We start from the raw sequence: 15806 nt of genomic DNA on the forward strand, positions 1-15806 counted from the left end.
AATGAATTATGTAAACGCAGAACTGAAATAGATGGGCCTTTAGTGTGAGGTTTTATGTTAATCTGGTTAGGATTTAGGCTGTGTTTACTATTAAACTGTGGTAGCTGTGGTAGCCAACGTTAAATTTTCCTCTAGTATCCTCGTTTTTTTGTCTCCCTTGTTTTTAGATTTTCTTAGACACTCCTTAAATAGGCAGTTTTTTTTAGCTGTTGTTGTTGGTTCAGTCTCTTCAGTCATGTCCAGCTGTTTGTGGCCCCATGGACTGCAGCACGCCAGGTTTCCCTGCCCTTCACTATCTCCCGGAGTTTGTCCAGATTCATGTCTATCGAGTCTCTGATGTCATCCAGCCATCTCATCCTGTCACCCTGTCTCCTCCCGTCCCTAACCTGGGTCTAGTATTCCCATCTCTCTAAGAATTTTTCACAGTTTGAAAGGCTTTTGCATAGTCAGTGAAGCAGAAGTGGATGTTTTTCTGGAAGGTAGAAATCGATGTTTTTCCTCTTTACTGATCTTCAGTTTAGGTTAGGAGAGCAACTTGTGAATAGACATTTATAGTCATATTTTTACTATGATTATGATAATAGGAACAAATCTACATGAACACTGTTGAGATGATAATGTGATTCATGCCTATAATACATTTTTTCTATGAGAAAATAAATTTTTTTTAATTTAATTTAATTTTAATTTTTAAACTTTACATAATTGTATTAGTTTTGCCAAATATCAAAATGAACCGAAACAGGAAAAAATAATAAATTCCTAAAAGTCAAAGATTTACTATACATCAGTTTTTATGTCCCCACACTTCATCTGAAAACATCTCTTTGGGCAATACAGCCCTTTACTGTTTTATGGATATCCTGTAACCACTCCTCCCCTCTTGCATGCATCCATACACACACATGCACAGGTATATTCACAAATGTAGAGGCCAGAATGAGTATCTGACTCTGAGAAACTAACCCTTTAGGCTGGGGTGTGCCAACAAGTTACCTATTGGCAGGTAATCTAATCTTGCACTTGAGCACACCAGCTCTGGAGTCTGGTGGGTCTGTCTTCTAACTCCACTGGTCATCTGTAAGTATACTTGTCCTGTAGGGTAATTTTTGTAATTAAGAGAAATAATATTCATAGGCATTTAGCACAGTATTCAGCACATGGTCTCAGTAAATGTTAATATCCTTACAAGAGACTCTGCTTATCTAAGGGTGAGACTAAGTTGTAAAATCCTGTAGACTCAAGCTGATGACTACAAGATGGGGCACTGACAAGAGAGAAGTCACTTAGCAGAGTGTAGCTGACCTGCACAGACCATGGTAAAAAAAAAAATTACAGGTTTCTCATTTTCTGTAAAATACAGTTGTACTTGTTTTTGTTTTTTGTTTTTTGTTTTTTTTTGGCAATTCCCTTATATTCTTTCTTTTTCACTTGAGCTATTTTGACCAGGTTTCTAGTCCTGCTACCAGTGACCTCTCAGTGAATCCATTTTCTGGTTTTTTGATACTGACAAAAGCAAATTATCATGTACAAGTTTTGTCCTACAAAACTTAACTATGAGGTACCAATGTCAGAATTCCAATATCCTTTATTTTATGAATTTTATAATCTTTTCTAACCAAGTAAGCAGTATCAGCAGGCATAAGTAATATTATATTCTTCCTCCTTTTATCTTCTTCTGTTTCAAGGGTATATCTACCCCTTATCTCCAACTGAAAGGAAAAGAAATAACAATTTGTTAGTACACAAAGAGAAAGCATCCTTTAGAACCAAAATGTAATGCAGTCTTATTATCTTGTATATATTGTTTCCTGTGCATTGAAGCCTAAAAAGGGCATTTAGGGTCATATTATTGATTCATCCAATTCAGAACTCTGATTTAGCAGCAGTTCTCACTGACATTTCATAAGAGATATAGTTGCCATCCATGATATCAAGGTCTGAACATTTATATTTTCCCCCAAACATATTAAATCTGACTTTTATCTTCTCTTGGGGTAATGAGTTCTGTAAGAATTTCACCTATTGTGTAAAATTAGACTTTATTTATTCTTGAAGTTATTTTTTCAAGCACCAGTGAAACATTCCTAATTCTAAGATTTGGGGAGTACATCTTGAACACATTATCTAAATCTTTCATGATTTTTATAGGCTTTGAACGTATCCCCTCTTAGCTCTCATTTTTTCAGGTAGAAGAGAATGATTCTCTTCTTCTCCTCTTATCATTTGGAAGATCTCTGTCCTCTTAAAAAACATTATTTCTCCTTATTCTTAAGATGGAGTAGTTGAACTTCACAGATTTATACACATACAAGCATAATTGTGATTTCCTCTTTCATGTATGTTCAACCTAGTAAAAATTACTTTGTATCACCTCTAGAAGTTCTTTTTGTGATATTTTTTAATTTTTCAGAAATTCCACTGACATGAATAAAGTTAATTTTTATAATAATCAAGGCTGGAAATGTTTCTGAAAATACAAATACTTGTATTTATTTTATGATTATTTTGGATGCCATCAATTATTATACCATAACTCTTGGATCATATCATCAACAGTAGATACTTCAGTCAGTTTATAAGGTTTTCGTGAGTAAGTTGAAATTTATTTACTTCTATTTATCCCTAATATACCACTTAAGAAATTAAAAGTAGAAGCTTTTTTAAGGACAGAAATATTTTAGATTGCATAATATTTTTTGCTTTAATGTTTAATCGTTGAAAGTATGTAAATAAATAATAGAATTATTTATAAGTTTAATAAATCTTTTATAACAACTTTGCTTCCATATTCTATGTTATGAAGTAGGCTATTTCTTCTTCATGGAAAGCTTATTTTATCATTATTAGGAAATAAGACTGTCATTGGTTGGCTAATTCATACTTTCTTTTTACAGTCAAATTGTGAAGATATTATTAACTCCTAACCCTAGCTTTAAATTGACTAACAAGCACTTTATTTCATATGAATAATTTAAAGTTGAGATCAGCTGTCTTTAATTACTGTTTCATTTCTTGGGAGATCCCAAGTGTGAACCCAAAATAACAATGAATGATATTGTTTTGTTAAGCCACAACTCACATCTTCGGATAGTTTTATGAGTACACATGATCAGTGTTTTATGTCCTTCACTTTAACATTAAATTTCTAGATCCAGTGCACTCTGCAGAGATAGATCTAGATCTTACCTGTGGGAGCTGCCTTACCTCTTCCTTTGTCTTGCTATTTAAACTCACACCTGGAGCCTGGCCCTCTCCCCTCTCTCTCTTTCATTCCATGAGAGGTATTTTGGCCTTCTCTGAAACTTTAAGGGAGTGGAATACGAATGGAGTAAGACTTTAAACTCTGAAATCAGAATGTCTAAGTTCAACTTCTGAGTGCTTGCTAGATGACCTTAAACAGGTTACTTAACTTCATCTGTAAAATGGGGATAAGCGAGTACTCACCACATAAGGACTTTGTGGACTAATTAGGATAATGTTATGGAAAATGTTTAGTGTAGAACCTGGCATATGGTTGGTGTTCAGCAAGTGTCACCTCTTGATTCAAGATGCTGATGGAGAGGTCCAGTGGGGAGGGGGTGGATGTGGGAGCTGTTTTAGAAATGGCTTATGGCAGAAGTCACTGAGAAGGAGCAAAGCATATGGGAAGAACAGACTCTGGACCTTCATCCCTGCCAGACCGTTTATCAGTTGAAATGAAGATAGGATTATGATAAATAGTGGCCTCTGATTTAGAGATCTACCAGATTAAGACTTCGTGGCCTATTGATAGGTAACTGTCTACAGGTTGAAAAATATGTTGCATATAATAGGAAATAGTAGGGATCATCTCATTGGAAAAGACCCTGATGCTGGGAAAGATTGAAGGCAGGAGGAGAAAGGGATAAAAAAGGATGAGATGGTTGGACCGCATCACCAACTCAGTGGACATGAGTTTGAGCAAACTCCAGGTATCCTGCACTGCGGGTAGATTCTTTACCATATGAGCCACCAGGGAAGTGGGCTACAGTCCATGGGTCACAAAGAGTCTAGCACGACTGAGCGACTAAGCACACAGCATACACTGTAAGGAAGGTTTGTTGTTCCTATTTTAGTAAGCTAATATATTTGTCTGTTTTATCAGTAATTTGTAATACTTTAACACAGCACCATACTTGATTAAGTTGTCTTTTTTCCTCACATCCTACAAAAGTCTTAACTGTTTTGTTATTATTTCCTTCTTCCAACATGAGTGTATTTTCATTTCCTTCTCTCATGAAATAACCAAAATTTCTTGTTATAATTCTTGCATCTTAGGGTTTTAGGATGGACCGTTACTCTATCACCAAGGAACCTTAATTAGGCTTTTCTGATGTAACATAATTGGATGATAACTTAGTGTAAAATTACAAGTAGCTATAAAGTCAACATGAAACATCACATTCCTAACTCTTCAACTCTTTGCTGACCACAGAGACAGCTATAAAACCCCCACAGCAAAAGGGAGCACAGCGTGCCACCTGACAGCTCTGTTCTGCAAGAGCCTGACAGCACACCTGCTTACCCCTTCACTTCTTCCCGGGATTCTCAAGGAATGAAAGGCTGTTATTACCTTGAGGTCCTTCCTCCTGGCTCTTTCTTTCAAGGAGACATGACATGTGATGAAAGAATAAGAGGAATATGAGAGTGGAATCGTGATTTTTTTTTTCACGTGATTTTTTTTTTTTCAATCATTGGGGAAAGAGGTTGGGGTTTGGCTCTTTATTAAATTTGATGAAATTGCAGTTTGTCTTTGTTTCTGCTGCTTTTCTCTTCTCCGTTTCCATGTTTCTTACCAATGAGAAAAGCTATTCTAGGATTCTCTGGGATCCTTTGGGTTAGAAGAAGGTTCTAAGTTAGAAGAAGGTATTCCTGAAAAACAAAAAACTCCCCCAAACCTCTAGTCATGGAGTTATAGGACCTGCACAATGTGAATCATCAAAAAAAAAGCTGTTGTCAGCATCCCCTTTATGAACATAGTGTCTGTGGACTGTCTGGAACCTCTTGGCAAAGTAACATATATGTATATGAAGGTTAAATGACTAATTTTGTTTCAGAAACATTAAGAACGACTTCAGGAATCCTGTTTAGTGCCATGAAGCAAACAAATATGTTTGGTCTTTTTTCTTTTGACACTGTCCTGCCTACCTTATCCTGAACTGCATAATTCACTAAGCTATTGCATATTTTCCATTAGCTGTTCTTTTAGTCCTCGATCCAGAGTTAAGCCTGTCAGAATATCATTGAGGTCAGTGAACCATGAGCCTGATTGCTTTGCAAGGCATTTCTGTTGCTAGTAAAAGCAGCAAGCACCTCATAAGAATGCTGCATAGTCGTTCACATAGTGATATGCTAATTCTTAAGAATGTTGCTAACACTGCAGTGTGTTTCATATGATTGAATTTGGAACTTTTCACTCAACTGGTTCAAGCATTCAAACTGGAAGTAATAACAGTCTTTTGAGTTGTTGCTTATGTAGAGCAGTGACGGAATTCATATGACAGATGACAGTTGTTCATTCAAGTTCAGGAAGAGATCTCTATCAGCCGCAGTGGTTGAAAAACAAAAGGAAAGTGGCCCAGATGTTCATTTTTTAATAGTGTATCTTTCCTTCATATTTTAAATGAGAACAGAGCTCATCCATTAAATAAGGATATAAATATTAATGTCATGTTAAAATCCCAAAGAACAGATCTTGCATATTTATGTGATTTTTTTTTTTAAACGGCCACCTATAAATTAAAGAAAATCAAACAAACAACCCCCACCCACCATGCCTCTGGAGGTATCAACACAGGTGGTTAACTTTTGGTCTTTTTACTCATACCTTCTCTAACAAGTCTCGGAAAGTTGAGTAAGAATTTAATCAGTCATATTTGCCCACATTGTGGCAAAGAAAATGTAAATCCCCAAAGTCCAGATAGTCTTTGTGGATATAATTTAAGCATATAAATTCCTTGCTGTGACATGAGCAGGAAGTTTACCAGTTTAGACAACTTACTGCTGTTCTGAGCTTTCAGTATAGCACAGAATTTCGGTCAAGATAGTGATGATAGAATATCAGAATTTTCACATAGATCAGAATTGCTGTTCAGTCTGTGTTCAGTTGTTATTGCCTGTGGTAAACAGTATGAACAAGATTTACTTTGGGTGTATATCTTATATGTCCTTATCTGCTGTATTTGGGAGCATATCTTTGGCTCATTGAAATGGGGCACTTTGATGTATTTTTCAGAGGATATGATATTTTGGCAAATAATCTCTTCCTGGACCTAACAATAGCCAGGTTCTTGAGAATTGTTCAGCAGAATTGGTCCCAGGATAAGAGCTAACATTTTCTGAGAATTACTGTGAATCAGGCATTGTATTCAGCTTTCTCCATGCAATATCTCATCCACAGAATAACTTGAGTTATTGACGAGTAAGATACTATTATTAACCCTATTTTACATATCAGAAAATTGCTGTTATCAATGCCATTTTCCAGCTGAAGAAAAAGGGGTGAAGTTAAATATAACCTATCCAAGATCACACAACAGTTAGCTGATAGAGAATTTGAACTCCAATTTTTATGACTCCAGAGCCTATACTCTTAATCACGGTGCACACAGTCATGGTACGTTATGAATAGGCATTTGCTTTGCTATATTTTGTTTGATGTTGCTCCCTGCTCTAGCCTCCAGTGGAGCCATGAGTCCCAGCAGTTGACAGAGTCTTTGGTATGGCTGTTGAATGGGATGGCACCTAGCTGCTAGACCCATTCAAGACCACACTTAGGAGGAGAATTAAAACCTTATTCTATCTCATTGTACTTATTTGGAGGCAGCCAGAACCTATGTGGGTATTGAGGGAAATCTCTTTAAGAAGCTTGAGTCCAAAAAGTAGACAGGTTTTCTGATTCAGAATCACCAAAAAGTTACTAATAACTCCCTTCTCCCCACAAGTGAATTAAAGTTCTAGATAGTGATGTCTTTTGAAGATTTTTCTCAACTGACAACCCTATTCCAGACGTCTTTGCTTTGACCAGTCTGAGCTCCACGAATTCTGTTTTTAGGAGAGTGCCCCTTCCTGAGTTCTGCTTCTCTCACAAGACAGTAATTACAGAAGAAGTGTTATGGACTGGGGCCCAAAATCTTTACATCCTTGAAACATTTTTCATTACAGCAAAGCTCATTAATTTATCACTTCAGTTTAGTCACTCAGTCATGTCCAACTCTTTGCGACCCCATGGACTGCAGCATGCCGGGCTTCCCTGTCCATCACAAACTCTCAGAGCTTACTCAAACTCATGTCCATCGAGTCAATGATGCCATCCAACCATCTCATCCTCTGTCATCCCCTTCTCCTCCCACCTTCAATTACTCCCAGTATCAAGGTCTTTTCCAATGAGTCAGTTCTTCTCATCAGGTGGCCGAAGTATTGGAGTTTCAGCTTCAGTATCAGTACTTCCAATGAATTTTCAGGACTAATTTCCTTTAGGATTGACTGGTTTGATCTCCTCGCAGTCCAAGGGACTCTCAAGTGTCTTCTCCAACACCACAGTTCAAAAGCATCAGTTCTTCGGCACTGAGCTTTCTTTATAGTCCAGCTCAAATCCGTACATGACTACTGGAAAAACCATAGCTTTGACTAGACGGACCTTTGTTGGCAAAGTAATGTCTCTACTTTTTAATATGCTGTCTAGCTATGGTGGATATTAAGCTTCTAAAGCCCTTTCTTTTGAAGACTAATAACTCTAATTGACTATCTGCAGGGCTAGTGTCTCCGATTTATGCTACATAAAATAGTAGCAGAGTAATGCTTTTAAATGGAGCTGTTATGGATTGACTAGCAGGGAGGAGGGCTCTTCTAGAAGTACTTGCTTGTAGCTGAGAAGATCATCCCTTACAAAGAGCTACCTATGCTCCTGCCAGAGAACAGGCTTGTTGTGTACTAACAAGCTTTTTGAGTCTTAATCTGCCCTTGGCAAAGAGAATGACCTGATAAAATAGGGTTATCAACCAGAGAGGTCATCTGAAATCTGAGATAATTAATAATGACTGTATCAATTCAGGTTGAACTGGGCAGTCAGTGGTGTAACACCCAGGCTAGTTTGCACTGGTTCTTTACAGATGAGTAGTGCTAACTTAACGTATAATTTGTATATCTAAAATATTCTCTTGCTAGAAGACTGATGCAGCACTTTTTTTTTTTTTTTAAACCAACGCTGGTGTCTTAATCTGGGCTTCTGTCATGGCTCACTGGTAAAGAATCTGCCTGCAGTGCAGGAGATGAGAGTTCAGTCCCTGGGTCAGGAAGATCCCTTGGAGAGGGAAATAGCAACCCACTCTGGTATTCTTGCCTGGGAAACCCCATGAACAAAGGAGCCTGACAGGCTACAGTCTGTGGGGTCACAGAGTCAGACACAATTTAGCAGCTAAACAACAGTCTTAGTAGAATGACAGAGCACTCTTCATTGGTAAACAGGGATGTACTTAAATGCTTTTTTCTTAAAATGCATGTTCCAGAAAGCAGAATATAGTATAGTAGAGTAAGCACTAGAGTCTGATTACCTTTGAGAAATTCTCTTGACCACTCTTAATCTGTTTCCTCTGGAAAATGAGGGGGTTTAAATGTGTGTTTCCCAAAATTCTGAAACCTACCACAGATTACTAGAAGTGACTTTAGGTGGCATATAAGATAATGTCAGGCAGTTTTCTGAAAAGAAAAAAAAAATTAAACATTGACTCACATAGCTGAGTTATTCCTCATTCAGTCTTTTAATAGAATCTGGGGACTTCCGTGGTGATCCAGTGATCAAGAATCTGCCTTGCAATGCAGAGTTACGCAGGTCAATCCCTGGTCAGGGAACTAGGATCCCTTACGCTACAGAGTAGCTAACCCCACGCACCACAGCTGCTGAGCCCACACCCCAGAGCCTGCGTGCCACAGCTAGAGAGCTCACATGCCAACTACTGAAGCCTGCGGCCTCTGTAGCCCACCTGCCACAACTAGAGAGTCCAGGCACTGCAACAAAAGATCTTGCATGATCCAACAAAGATCCTGTGTGCCACATGCAGCCAAATAAATTTTTTAAAAAATAGAAATCTGGCTTGAACTTAGAGCCCTTTATAAGCAAGAGAATTTGTATAAAATTTAATAACATAGTTTTGTTTGTAGCAAAGTTATAGTTTCAGTTACCATATACAAAGTAAATCAATTTAACTTTTTAAAAAGTGGATTTTTTAACATTAAATAGTACAGATGGTACATATGGATATGGCAGAAATTACAAAGATGGTACATAAATGACTAAAGTTTAGAAAACTGAATAAGATTATCTCTAGGATCTGTTCCAGGTTTAAATTCTTTTGAATGTGTATTCCAATAGAATAAAAATGTTTTATGGCAAACCAAGTAAAAGAAAAGAACTTCCAACTTAGCATGTACAATGTAATTTTCTTTCATTTTGAAATATGTCATTGTTGAGGAGGCTAAAATTTTATTCTATGACAGTTTTTTTCATTTATGAATACCCGTTTCTTAATATTTTACTGGATAACTGAGTATTGATATGTTTTGGATAGCATGTTTGTTGGTGATGATGGTGTTGTGTGTTCCTTTGTTTATTCGTTTCACCAAAAGCAGTCTGGTTCTGAGTGAGGTTTTTGAACTGGAAATCTTGAAAGTCAGTAACCATGTCATCACTCTATAGGCTGTACTCTGACTAGCACAGTGTTTGGCATGGTGTTCAGTTCAGTTCAGTCGCTCAGTCATGTCCGACTCTTTGCGACCCCATGAATCTCAGCACACCAGGCCTCCCTGTCCATCACCAACTCCTGGAGTTCACCCAGACTCATGTCCATCGAGTCAGTGATACCATCCAGCCATCTCATCCTCTGTCGTCTCCTTCTCCTCCTGCCCCCAATCCCTCCCAGCATCAGAGTCTTTTCCAATGAGTCAACTCTTCACATGAGGTGGCCAAAGTACTGGAGTTTCAGCTTTAGCATCATTCCTTCCAAAGAAACCCCAGGGCTGATCTCCTTCAGAATGGACTGGTTGGATCTCCTTGCAGGCCAAGGGACTCTCAAGAGTCTTCTCCAACACCACAGTTCAAAAGCATCAATTCTTCGGCGCTCAGCCTTCTTCACAGTCCAACTCTCACATCCATACATGACCACTGGAAAAACCATAGCCTTGACTAGATGGACCTTTGTTGGCAAAGTAATGTCTCTACTTTTGAATATGCTATCTAGGTTGGTCATAACTTTCCTTCCAAGGAGTAAGCGTCTTTTAATTTCATGGCTGCAGTCACCATCTGCAGTGATTTTGGAGCCCATAAAAATAAAGTCTGACACTGTTTCCACTGTTTCCCCATCTATTTCCCATGAAGTGATGGGACCGGATGCCATGATCTTCATTTTCTGTATGTTGAGCTTTAAGCCAACTTTTTCACTCTCCCCTTTCACTTTCATCAAGTGGCTTGGTGTAGTATTCAGTAAATATTTGAACAAGTGAATGAATAAATAAGTCAATACAAATATACTGAGTTCTTTGTCTTGAAGGTGCAAGCATAGTTTTCATTTCTGAAATGAAATAGTCAATAGAGCTAGCTATACGGAAATTAAGGCCTTGGGACAATTATTTATAGAAGGTAATACTTTCTCTTGAGTGAAGTTTGGAGCTAATTACATGGGAAATTTAGCATAACCTTTTCAGGAAGAAATTACAAAAAGAAAGTAGCTCTACTAATTTTGCTTTTGTTTATGGTCATATAGGAGAAGCTAGGGTTTTCCTTCTTTTTTCTCTTTGTTTTTTATAAGAAAAGGCTAGCTTTTTACCTTAGTTTTTTTTTTTCTTTCTCATACATATACTACTTATCATCTCCACACTGGGGAAAGCACCCTAATTTTCCTTGCCTTAGGGAGATATTAGAGCTTAATTTAAAATACAGCTCACAGTTTCCCTAAACACTCTTAATTACAGTTTCTCATCTGATAAAGGTGCCCAGCTCTTTCTTAACTGGCATACAAGGTGAACTCCAGTACTGGTGGTAAACTTGTTTATTCTAATTTATTCACTCAACATATATTATGTGTCAAGGGTTTTGTTCTAAGACTCCTGAAATGAGTTTTACATATCAGTGAAAATATTAACCAGATGTTTCTAATCCTTAGTTTTACAACTGACTTTCTAATAACCATACAGTTGGTTTGAGTGACATACCCAGATCATGTAATTTATTTTAAAACACTTTTTCCTGTATAGAAAAACAAAATTTAAGGACTGTGTTTCATTTTGGTGAATATATTTCAAACATATTTTAGGTGTGCTCACTACAAATACATTCTTTCTTTAATGGCCCAGTGATTAACTGTGATTCTAATTTATTATGCCCAATGACAACATCTTAACTGGAGTTATTTTGTATGTTTAGGTTAATATATTTTGTTACTTAAGATTTAAGTCAGTATATTTTATATTTGTGAAATCTTTCTGCCTAGTATGTTTGTGTTTTCTAGTTATTATTAATACTATGTGGTCTTTAAAATGTGACATAAACTCTGAGGATGCTGATTATAACATCTTGGTTTGTTCTCAATGTATTATAAAGTTGATAGAACAGCAGTAACATTAATGGTACATAGAAGTTGAATTTCAAAACTAATCATAATTTACAGCAATTATCTATCTCTTTTCTAACTTGAAATTAAAATTATTCAGGTATACAATAAACACAGATTCTATTATGGTCATCATTGAAAATATAATAGGTCTAATTTTGGCCAGGCAAAAAAAGATTCTGGAACTATCTTATTTTGTTTCTTTAAAAGAGATACTTGTCTTAAAATTGTAATCTTTAGATATCTCCAGAGTCATTGTGCTCTGTCATAAAAGTATGCAAGAGCCATTTGCTATCATGACATGCTGGAAGTTTTGAGAACTCTTTGTCTAATTCAAAACAAACAATCATAGATTCCACATGTAAGCACTATCCTTTGATATTTGTCCTTCTCCATTCAGCAGAAAGTAGCACAACATTGTAAGTCAGTGGTACTGCAATACAAATTTTAAAAAGAAAAACAGTTATGAAAAACAGGACTTTGCCTAGGGGAACGTGTCCACTGACAATATGGTTATTCTCTGATTAGCTGCTTGAAGTGCTGGAAACCATCTTTATCTGGGTTATGAGGTATTGATATGGCAGCCCATTATGGTAGTAAAGAAAAGGCCACACACTTGAGAGGCAGACCAACCTCAATGTGAAATTCGGCTCTGTCACTTTTACTCTGGTACCGAAGGCAAGTTACTTAATTAACTTCCTCTATAAAATGAAAATTGTAATACTTTAGAGTTTCTGCGCCAATAAAAGCACCCAGAGTGAGTTCTTGTCAAATGGTAGTTGTACACACAATACAATGTGATGATATGCTTTGGTATTCCCTCAGGTGAAATAAAGGACAAAAATGTACAGGTAGTCGAGCTCCCCATTGTGGACAGTCTTCATCCTCGTCCTCCATATCTACCCCTGGCTGTACCAGAAGACCTTGCAGATCGGCTTGTACGAGTCCATGGTGATCCTGCAGTGTGGTGGGTGTCCCAGTTTGTCAAATACTTGATCCGCCCGCAGCCTTGGCTAGAAAAGGAAATAGAAGAGGCCACCAAGAAGCTAGGCTTCAAACATCCGGTTATTGGGTAAGAATATGATTTGTTTCTCCCAAAGTGATATGTGGTAACAGGGGTACATAACTTTAGAGTACAGTATGAATGTTACAAGGTTTAGTATAATTTTCATAGCCACACCCCAAAAAGAGGTTCCAGTGTTCACCTTAGGTCACAGGGAGATCATTCTTCCTTTGTTCACTTAGAACAGCTGAGTCATCATCATTTAGTCACTTAATAATCTGTTCATTTATTCATTCAGCAAATATATTAAAACATATTTCTGAATTAGCTGTCTCTCCTGGGGAAACAAGCAAAATTTTATTTTATTGGGAATATTTTAGATACTGTACATGCTTCCTATCTTACTCTAAGAGGGCCATGAGATGGGGCCCTCACATTTATAGCTTTTCTTTTTACGCCTTATTCTTAGGTTTCTTTCATTGCCACTGGTGATTATTTTGCATTTTTGATGTTCTGTTTTCTTTTTTGTTTTGGAACCCATTTTGAGAACAAAGATTTCATTTGTAATGTAAGATAATGTTGAAATTGTTATTTAAAGTTGTCTCTTAGCCCACTTAGTAATTACTGTTTATATATGTATTCAGTCTCATGCTTATGTTAAAGGAAATGTATCAGGAAATCTTGGAAGCAAAAAAAGTCCAAAAGAACACCTTAGCTCACAAGCATGTGCTCTGTCCTATACCCATACATAAAAAGTTATGAATGAGTTTTTCTGTGTCCTGATGCCAGATTTCACACCACAGGAAATGTTCTTTGCCTAAAGGAAAGAATATGAGTTAAGTGACCTTGGTAATACTCCTGCCTGTTCCCTAATTCTGGGTCAAGTTACTTAATAATAGCATTATTGAGCTTTGATTTTTTTTCCATTTGTAAAATAGGAAAGGTAATACCTCCCCTAAAAATGATGATGTGATAATATAAGAATGAAAAAAGGATTTTGGTTCTGTAAGGAGAAAATACACTGTAAAATGTTATTACCTTTCAGAGACTGATGCTTAAGTAATTCCTGAAAATAGATTTGTAGGCTAGACTGTGGCATTCTGCAGCTTCTATTGTTTGTAATAAAGTCAGCTATTGATTAATATTAATACATGTGTTGATTCATTCACTTATCTGCAGAACATTTATTGAATACCTGCTACTGTGGGGGACCAAGATTAATTTTTTTTAAATGACTCCTTTCAACTCATTACAGTCCATGGGAAAAGAGACTTAACAACTAACATTATACCGGGAGAATGTGATTAATGCCCTGAGGAAAAGCATAAAAGTCTTATGAGAAGTCAGGGAAGGGGAAATGTACTTTCTGGATCAAGAAAGCCTTCAGAACCACAGTGTTAGAACAGAATTTTCAAGGTGGAGAAGGATGCAGGATAGTAGTTACATTACCAGAATAACTTCAACTGCATTATCTCAGTGATCCTGTAACACAGTCCAGTGAAGTAGGCAGAGATGACCATTTTACAGAAAATCTCTTCCCACAGTTCCAGAGTTTATAAAGGCAAAACCAGGACTTAAAGCTTCTTAACTTTGTTTGGATAACCTGTAGTTTTACATAGCAGAAAGATAACTTTATTAAGTTTTCATGGAGCATCCCCCACATTGAGAATTGACCAAATACAGGAACTTGAAGTTCTGCAGACAACTAAGTTATTTGCACACTGAGGTAGTGTGTTGTCTGAAAGAGGGGTGCACTAGAATTCAAGAATCTAGGAGTCCAGACTAGTTTCTACAACTTAGCAAGTTGTGTGACTTTGGACAACTTACTTGGTTATCCTCGGCCTTCGTTAATTGTCACTCTTTGTGTATTAAAAAAAAAAAAAAAGCACTGGGTTAGATAATACGTATCTATTAACACAATAATAGACTTTTGTGTCTACCCATCATTCATTCATTCATTCATTTGTTGTGTTTGGTGGAACTGGGAATAAATAAAATCAGATTCCTTGCCCTCGAGGAGCTGTGATAATGAAAATCAGGCACACAAGTAACTTTTACTTTACAAGACTGGGCTGAAATGCAGTGAAAGAAACCAACATTCCTTTTTGCCTTATGTTGTCATTGTGTTTCCTGAAATGTCTTCAGAGGCATCAGTTTCTTTAACTGTTAGATGAAAGAGATACATTCTATATCCTTCACAGATCTAACATTCTAATTCTTTCATGAAATTCCATTTAAGGTCCTCTGAAATTATTGGTCCAGGCCTAGTTTTAGGAATACTTGGAGAACTGAGAGAATTGCTTAGTAGTACTCTGCTCCTCTTCCTTTGATTGTTCCTTTTTGTTATAGATCTCCTTTCCCATTTTTCCACTTGTGCCTTCATCTTCATATGTATATAAGTTACTGACCCCTGTTCTGCTGCTGCTGCTACTAAGTCGCTTCAGTCGTGTCCGACTCTGTGCGACCCCATAGACGGCAGCCCACCAGGCTCCGCCGTCCCTGGGATTCTCCAGGGAAGAACACTGGAGTGGGTTGCCATTGCCTTCTCCAATGCATGAAAGTGAAAAGTGAAAGGGAAGTCGCTCAGTCGTGTCCGACTCTTAGCGACCCCATGGACTGCAGCCCACCAGGCTCCTCCATCTTGGGATTTTCCAGGCAAGAGTCCTGGAGTGGGGTGCCATCGCCTTCTCAGGACCCCTGTTCTAAATGGTACTAAAACAAATGCATGGTAAAAATCAGAATTTCAAGTAGTGTTTCTTCTTATGAAACTTCTCATTGAAATTCAGTGGAATTGTTCTTTCTGTCCCATTTCATCTCCGGAGCACAATGAGCAATTCCAAATTTCCTGAGAGAACCAGTGACTAAGAAGATTGTGAAAAGGAAAAGATGTGATACAATAGGTGCTCATATGCTAGTATTCACATCTGGACTATCATCTGAAATGCAAAGGAAAGAATAGCCGTGAAGATGACAGAGTAACTCCAATGACACTGAATCCTCACTCCAGATTCATAATAAATGGCAGCCTCATAGGCTGCCATCTATGGGGTCGCACAGAGTCGGACACAACTGAAGCGACTTAGCAGCAGCAGCAGCAGGCTTGACTTAATGTGAAAGTGTTAGTCGCTCAGTCATATCTGACTCTTTGTGACCTCATGGACTATAGCCCGCCAGGCTCC

The 15806-nt window shown here is 37.4% G+C and overlaps 1 protein-coding gene across 10 annotated transcripts in view; it reads left to right on the plus strand.

The window, feature by feature from the left end:
- The window catches only part of FUT8 (fucosyltransferase 8), a 332211-nt gene that overhangs the window by 293919 nt on the left and 22486 nt on the right, over window positions 1-15806 (plus strand). For all 10 annotated transcript variants that reach the window (XM_061429157.1, XM_061429161.1, XM_061429158.1 and 7 more), the window contains one exon: window positions 12450-12696. In XM_061429157.1, the coding sequence (XP_061285141.1) occupies window positions 12450-12696 (247 nt within the window). The remainder of the gene's footprint in view (window positions 1-12449; window positions 12697-15806) is intronic.

Source organism: Bos javanicus, chromosome 10 (assembly GCF_032452875.1).
Source record: "Bos javanicus breed banteng chromosome 10, ARS-OSU_banteng_1.0, whole genome shotgun sequence".
In the NCBI taxonomy this organism is placed as follows: Eukaryota; Metazoa; Chordata; class Mammalia; order Artiodactyla; family Bovidae; genus Bos; species Bos javanicus.